We start from the raw sequence: 7,864 nt of genomic DNA, 5'->3' as shown, positions 1-7,864 counted from the left end.
AAGGTCAAATAACCAGTCATTTTACATTCAACTGGAAAATTGGTATGAATTTAATTTAATGTTTCTGAGTTGCGTAGAATCTTTGCATTATTGGATAATAGGAGCTATGCGTCCTCCCCACCCCAGTAGAACGCCCTGTCATTGGCCAGATGCAACTCAGGGGCGTGTCCACTGAGCCCTGAGTTTAAATAATGGCTGTCGCATGCCAGACTCACCTCACCGATCCTAAAGGTGGGTTGCGAAGATATAAATACGTAATGGCTGAATTTTGAAACTTCACTACATTTTTGACTGTTTGGATTTGTATTCTCCTTATTCCGGGATAAACTTCAATAATTATGCATACAACCTTGCAGCACCAGTTCAACTGTCAACACATGAAACCAGACCGCACGGTAAGATTCGACTTTCTATTCATTTTGTTATTAAATAGCCGACTGTGTAGCATGAACTTTACTTGTCTACGAGCTTTACTGTCGCTAAATAGTTAAAGTTCTATTCCCCAACTGAAAACACTGTTATACAATATGTGTGAATATATATCCGTTCACAAATATTAATATTAATCATACCAATAATAATTAATTTGTATTTCTTTTCCCCTTCAGCTCTTTAAGCCCCAAGTGGAGAGGAGAAGGCGGGAAAGGATAAATCTTTGCCTAGACACACTCCGTAAGACGCTGAAGCAGGACCGTGAAAACCAGGTATGAAGACTGACCTCTTGTTATTTATCAAATTAATTCTGAAATCGGTATTTGCCAAAGTAACAACTAAAATTGTACAGAAACTTTAAATTAAACATATTTTTTTCTCTCCCTCTCTCTGTCCCTTTAGAAAAGAGCAGAGAAAACTGAGATTCTGGAACACACTGTTACTTTTCTGAGGAACAGCAGTACCCATGACAACAATGGTCACCAGGACAACCTCCACAATGGCTTCTCCACCTGCCTGCAGAGAGCATCCGAATTCCTTGAGACAACAGGACTGTCTACAAATCAGAAGCTGATGTTGTCATCAAGACTGGACATGGTTGCTATCTGTCGCCATCATCACCACCTGAAATCTGAAGTCCAAGTTCCCCTCTCTCCACTCACCGTCTCCAAGCAACCAAGCTCCAGATCAGCCTTCCAGACCCCGCCTCAGGAAGCTGACCTGAGTGGGCACATCTACGCTGATGTCAGTGGCAGCATCAGCAGAAGTCCTCTGGGGTCTCTCTCAGCGTCCCCCTCCTGCAGACGGCAGCGCCCCGCACAGGCCTCCAGCCCCGTCACCGCAGGCTCAACACACATGGGAGAGGGAGGCTGTCACCCCCGGCAACTGTTGCCCCCAACCCAGCCCATTTGGAGGCCCTGGCCTTGAGCTGTCAATCATGCCTGCAGCTAGGCAACCACTCTACTCTAACTGATGGACATATGGAAGAGAGTGATGTGAGGTACAACTGGACCAACCTGGATGTAAACACACTTCTGTAGTGGATGTTGCAGCGAGGGCTATATGTGAATATACATTATGGTTGTAATGTATGTACATTATTGAGTTATGGCAACAGTTTCTACATTCTGAGATCGCTATGGGTCCTGTGGAATCTTAAAGAACTGTTAGTCAGAGATGTGTTCTGTTCACCACAGCTGAAACTGCTGCAGTAGAACCTAGAACTCTGAACAGAACTAAATGACTGTAGAACCTAGGACGTGTTCTGAACAGAACTAAATGACTGTAGAAACTAGGATGTGTTCTGAGCAGAACTAATGACAGTAGAACCTAGAACTCTGAACAGAACTAAATGACTGTAGAAGCTAGGACGTGTTCTGAACAGAACTTTTAAGACTCTCTTCATGGAGAACAGGTTTTATTCTCTAAGAGTGCAACTCTGCCTTCACACTGTTGCTTTCACATTGTTCTAAGTGCCACTTTTATTATTTAAATTCTCACGTCTATTTTGCACATTTATTTATTTACTTAAATTCTGTCACTTTAAAAGTTAATTATAGTAATTATATTTGTCTATATTTTTATATTAAAGAAAATAAATGCATTTTCTGAAAAGATTTTCAACGTTTTGACTCTGATGTGTTGTTCTATTACACTCTATCTTGTAGTTAGTTGGTTAATTCGGGAATGTCGCGTGGCTCAGGACAGACACATGACTGTTATCATGTAAATGTAACTGGCGCGTGTTATCCATTTACTGCGCGTGAGTTGACACCTGGCCCACCTGTACGCAAAATCCGCTCTCTGTCTCGCGTCGAGGGCGCGCGGGCTACCAGGTGTGTTCTGATTTGCTGCATATTGAAGGCACTAGAGAACTTGAAGCAGAATTTGGCGGAAACGAAATGTAATTACGTAAAAGTAAATTGAAATAATCCCTGAAGGGCAGAATGATCTCATGAGTGTTCATAAAAACTTGAACTGGATTGCCTCTAGTATTCATATAGACTTTGAAATGGATATGGAGAAAGTTTAGAGGGAGTTTGAAGCAACAGGGGCCAGGATTGTCAATCTTTCATTATAAGGTGGCTGAGTTGCATATAAAACCAGAAAACCAAGAAACACATTTGCTTCAGTATTGGCATATTTATCTGATCAATTCTTTCTTTCAAAATGCATGTAAAATCTGTGAATGCTAGTTCTCCGTCATTCAGAGCAAGTTGGCTTTTCGGTGATCTAAAATAGACTGAGAACGTTTTTTAAAAAATAACGTGCGTCTGAGTCGATTAACTAAACTAAGTTTTTATAAACTAAAAACTATGGAGAATTCTGCGTGCGCCAACAGGAGGCGGCACGCGCCGACCGGAGACATCAGAAGAGACGCCCCGCGTGAGGTAGGTTACACGTCTCCTCATCAAACAAAAGGTGAGGATTTTAACAACTAACCGACAAACAAGTCGTTTTCAACGGGAGACAATTGGAAAGACACTGAACGAATCAGGAGTCATGACAGCTGGCCTGGACTTAGGTGCAATGCACACGAAGTCTAGGGCCTCCGAATCGGATTTACTTTTCACACCAATCGAATCTTTTAATTTCGTACATACGGAGGCTGGCAACGAGAGATTTGCGTAAACACGGAGGCAGCAGATTGCGGTGAACCGACTGTAGTACATACCTCACGCCTGTGGGTGGCGCTTTAGCGCTTTATTTACACAACTGAAAAAACGTGAAAAACCTAGAAGAAGAGACTCAAAAGCACAAGGTAAAGGAAGCAGCAAACGGATAAACAAATTACACAAGACATTCAAGCTCCAATTAACAACATTACATTATGATGGTTAATAAAATCAGTGGTCAGACTAAAGGATATGCGAAAATGAATTCTTTTTTCTATTGTTAATAAAGAGTTTGGAACAGTAACATGACATGTCTGTCATCCCATTTCCCACGATGCATTGCTCCGAGCATTTTACATACATTTATGAATAAAAAAGCAAATTAAATCGCTGGCCAATTTATATTTGTGGTCATGAAAGTTATGTTACGTCTGAATAAGAAGAATTAGATCAAGATAGGGGGCTAATCAAAAATCAGAAGACTGGGTTAATGTTAGTGAATTCGAGGCCCACCATGAGTGAGATTTTGAGGGAGAACAAGTTATTTATATACTGGTTGGAGATGGAAAAGATCGGAAAAGATCACGTGGGGCAGTGACGTCATCAGGTTGCGTGAAACCGTGCAGACGAACACCAGCCCCCGTACCGATTCAAATCTACTCACTTTCTACCCCGGACTGCGATCGTTGCAGAAACAAGGTGCGGATAGAGAGTGTTCGTATGTATGATAGGGCTATCTGTATTAGCTATCCGTATCAGATTGACAAACTAGGCTCCATGTAAACGACACTTTAGCCTACTTTTGATCTATCACAGACGTTCGCCTGCTGTTTATTTAGCCGACATGCATTGTCTTTATGCAAGGTGGGTTTTGTCTTTTTTAAGTTAAGGTTAGATACGCTACAATTCCTCAGAAAGGAGATACGTGCAAAAAAACTTAGAGGGTGTGAGGCGATGTTGTGTTTCTATTCACATCCATTTATTTGAAGCACTAATGTTTTACATCAGTATTAAGGACGAACTTTCCGAAAAAAAAAAGATTGGGACGCCGCTATAATGAAGAAGGAGATTTGCCATTCACTTGAACTCCGTTAGTGTCTCAACACGGACGTATGATCTAGCTGCTTGAAGGTGTCTACGTGTGTGTCAACCAGAGAAACCATCCCTCTCTTCATTCCCACGGTAGTGCTTCGGGACACATTTTGCGCGTTTACGAAAATCCTGTCAATTTCTACACTACATCTCTAGCCTCACACCCCCGCGTGCATTCCAACAGTTTGTCCTCAACTTTGAAATGACGTCAGAGCAGTTGGTGTGAGTAACTGGCAGCTGGTGAACCACACCTGCACGTGGACGCATGAACACACTTCCGAGGTAATTGCCAAACGGATGTGCTGACACCAACACGGACACCAAACCTCGCTCACGCACGCACCTAAGCTCCAGTTCCCACAGAACGTGTGGACGTGCACGAGTGAATTGGCGTATAATTCACTGAGCTGGAGCTGAGCATGTGTGTGTGTGTGTAGAAGTGTGTGTGTTCTCACATTTTAAATGTCTCGGGCTGTTCCCACGGGAACTTTAGATAGGTTTACTGTCCGAAAGGGAAACTTTTATTTGACCTATTTTATTTGACCTCCTCTGTCAAATATGTATTTTAGCGACAAACAACAGACAAAATTGATTAGTCTGACCAGCTCATCCTTCGATGTGCGAGATCCTTAACATATGCGTTAAAAAACACACAATCTTTGCACATAAACCTTAACCACACACATCTGCAACACTTTACCTGAAGTAATGTCACATTGTCTCAAAATGAAGTTACACGCTGAACACAAACCAAGCCACGGAACCATATCCAAAGACTGATTTCAAAACCACATCAGCAAAACAGCCTTAATGGCACATATCCGTTTGATTGTTTTTTTTTTTTGTATGAACCAACCAACCATAACATGCTACATGTATATTCTGACCAATCGTAACATGTTACATGTATGTTCTTAGCAATAATAACATGTTACATGTATATTCTGCACTGTTTGCATTTTGCTGGTTTAAAGAACAATATGCAACGCCACGCGCCCTTTACGCGCTTTGCTCCGCTGTTGTTCGTGTTTGTTTGTTGTAGTTGAGATGTTTAATTGTAATGTTTATGTTAAGGATGTCTAATTGAGATGTTTAATTGTAAGCTTTGCCCAAAACAGAAATGTGCTCGTGGTTTTGCATTCCCGACTTTGGACTTGGATGTCTGAGTGTCAGGAGAGAGTGTGCTTCATGGTCGGATTTAAAGGTAGTTTGGGATTTGAGAACCTGTGGAGTGGAGTGGGGATTCTCACCACGAGAGAGGCTAGAGACATTGCACCCGCGTGCTCCTGTTGTGCACCGCAGGCCTCGCAAGAACGTGCCGCTTTGAAGTTAACACACACGCACGTGCCCACGGAAGTCTGAGGTGCGATCGCGTGCCATCACGCAGCTTTTTTTGCATAGAGAGCGACGCGTGTCAGAAGGCCATGAGATTTTCATGTCCATGAAGAATGCAGGATAGTTTATAATTATAATCATATCATCATAAGACGTTTAACAAACTCAAGCTACTGTGTGTTTTCATAAATATTCCCTGTCTTTGTAGGCTACTTGAAGTATCCATAGATAGGCCTATCATTTAGATAAAGAAAAATGTCTCAACAGGTTGTAATAGCCCTGCTTTCATGCTGAACTTTAAGAACTTTAAGGATTTACTGCTCAACGTTGTTAACATGTGAAATATAGCCTGCAATTGTAATCGTCATGTAATCTGTTTATTTATTTGGTGGTTATTTTCAATGCCCAATGATTAATTCGTTCTTCTTAACCCCCCCCTCGCACCTCTACTTGGACCGACAGGCTTCACACATACGTTCCAAGAACTTGTCTCGAGCACAGGGCCGCAGTAGGTCATGCGATTGGCCAGTAGTGGGGGCGTGGTCTGTGAGTGTTGGTTTATAAAGCCTGTAGAGTCAAAGGCAAGTCAGAACTGCTTAAAACCACTGAGAAGGCGTTGGCGCAGACCGTCCATCTTAGCAGATAGACTTTATTTACCGGCATTTTGAAGTTTTTCTTTATCGATTTGGTTTAAATTGGATTTGAGGATTACCAGACCAATGGCTGCAAACATGAGGCTGCAGTTAACCTCCCGACATGTCAAACTAGACCGCAAGGTAAGGCCTAGCTCACTTTCAAAGTGTTTTGAACGTACAGTGGAAAATGTTTACCTATATTGTTTAATTTGAAAATGTTTGTCTATGCTTAATAAGACTTCCTAAAATTATTCGGTCGTATGCTGTTGTCAAGAGCTTATTACATTTGGAAAACCTTATCATAACAGGTTGCATTCTGTATAACAATGAACTGGTTAACTGCCGAACTATTTGCGGTTGTGGTAGCTGCATTAGAAAGCCTGTAGCTTACTCACTCGATAATGAAAAGTGCGTTAAACATAAAATGAATTATTATTATTATCATCTATTAGTTGTTGCTGATGACTGCTTTAAATCTGAACCCCAGTGTTTTCTTTTCCCCTTCAGCTCCTAAAGCCCCAAGTGGAGAGGAGAAGGCGGGAAAGGATAAATCTTTGCCTAGACACACTCCGTAAGACGCTGATGCAGGACCGTGAGAATCAGGTATGAAGACTGACACCTCGTTTTTTATCAAATGCATTCTGAAATCGGTATTTGCCAAAGTAATAACTAAAATTGTACAGAAACTTTAAATTAAACATATTTTCTCTCCCTCTCTCTGTCTCTGTCCCTTTAGAAAAGAGCAGAGAAAACTGAGATTCTGGAACACACTGTTACTTTTTTGAGGAACAGCAGTACCCATGACATCAATGGTCACCAGGACAACCTCCACAATGGCTTCTCCTCCTGCCTGCAGAGAGCATCCGAATTCCTTGAGAGAACAGGACTGTCTCCAAATCAGAAGCTGATGTTGTCATCAAGACTGGACATGGTTGCTATCCGTCGCCATCATCTGAAATCTGACTTCCAAGTTCCCCTCTCTCCCCCCACCGTCTCCAAGCAACCAAGCTCCAGGTCAGCCTGCCAGAACCCGCCTCAGAAAGAGAGTGGGCACATCTACGCTGACGTCAGTGGCAGCATCAGCAGAAGTCCTCTGGGGTCTCTCTCAGCGTCCCCCTCCTGCAGACGGCAGCGCCCCGCACAGGCCTCCAGCCCCGTCACCGTCACCGCCACAGTCACCGCAGGCTCAACACACATGGGAGAGGGAGGCTGTCACCCCCGGCAACTGTTGCCACCAACCCAGCCTATGTGGAGGCCCTGGCCTTGAGCTGTCAATCATGCCTGCAGCTAGGCAACCACTCTTCTCTAACTGATGGACATATGGAAGAGAGTGAGGCGTGATGCTTAGCTAGAGGAGGAGAAAATTACTTTATGGTGGAGAGTTGATCTATACATTCCATGGCATGCTAACTTGGCAAGTCATTAAGTGGACCAAAGTATGTGTGTAAATATATGTATAATTCACATTGCATGTTTATATGTTCTTCAAGTGATGACTTACAGGACATTTGTTTACAAATATTATGACAGCATTTTGCACATTGTTGGGAAAAGGGCTGCACGTTTTTAATGGATGACTGTTGTTCAGCCCACAGCCAAAGGGCTTCTGATCAGGCTGCCCTACCGATCCTCCACAGAAACATTAATGATACTTCAGCCTGTTTGCTGGATAACAGTGTTGGGTTTATTTTTTTTCGATAATTTATTATACAGGCGTATTTTGCACATTTGACTATTTATTGTTGATTTTTGTAA

The 7,864-nt window shown here is 42.5% G+C and overlaps 2 protein-coding genes across 2 annotated transcripts; both read left to right on the top strand.

The window, feature by feature from the left end:
* Positions 1-377: 377 nt before the first annotated feature.
* LOC308369896 (transcription factor HES-2-like) lies at positions 378-1,359 on the top strand (the record flags this gene model as incomplete). Its single annotated transcript, XM_080844455.1, has 3 exons — positions 378-395; positions 609-704; positions 835-1,359. The coding sequence occupies 3 exons, from the start codon at positions 378-380 to the stop codon at positions 1,357-1,359; spliced, it is 639 nt and encodes a 212-aa protein (XP_080700581.1).
* Positions 1,360-6,193: 4,834 nt separating this feature from the next.
* Positions 6,194-7,376, top strand: LOC308377983 (transcription factor HES-5-like; the record flags this gene model as incomplete). The annotated part of the gene is made up of 3 exons (XM_080854772.1): positions 6,194-6,250; positions 6,617-6,712; positions 6,846-7,376. The coding sequence occupies 3 exons, from the start codon at positions 6,194-6,196 to the stop codon at positions 7,374-7,376; spliced, it is 684 nt and encodes a 227-aa protein (XP_080710898.1).
* Positions 7,377-7,864: the final 488 nt, after the last annotated feature.

Source organism: Sprattus sprattus (genome assembly GCF_963457725.1).
Source record: "Sprattus sprattus genome assembly, chromosome: 1".
Classification (NCBI taxonomy): domain Eukaryota; kingdom Metazoa; phylum Chordata; class Actinopteri; order Clupeiformes; family Clupeidae; genus Sprattus; species Sprattus sprattus.
Note: the sequence above shows the minus strand (reverse complement) of the source record. Positions and strands in the feature narration are given on the sequence as shown.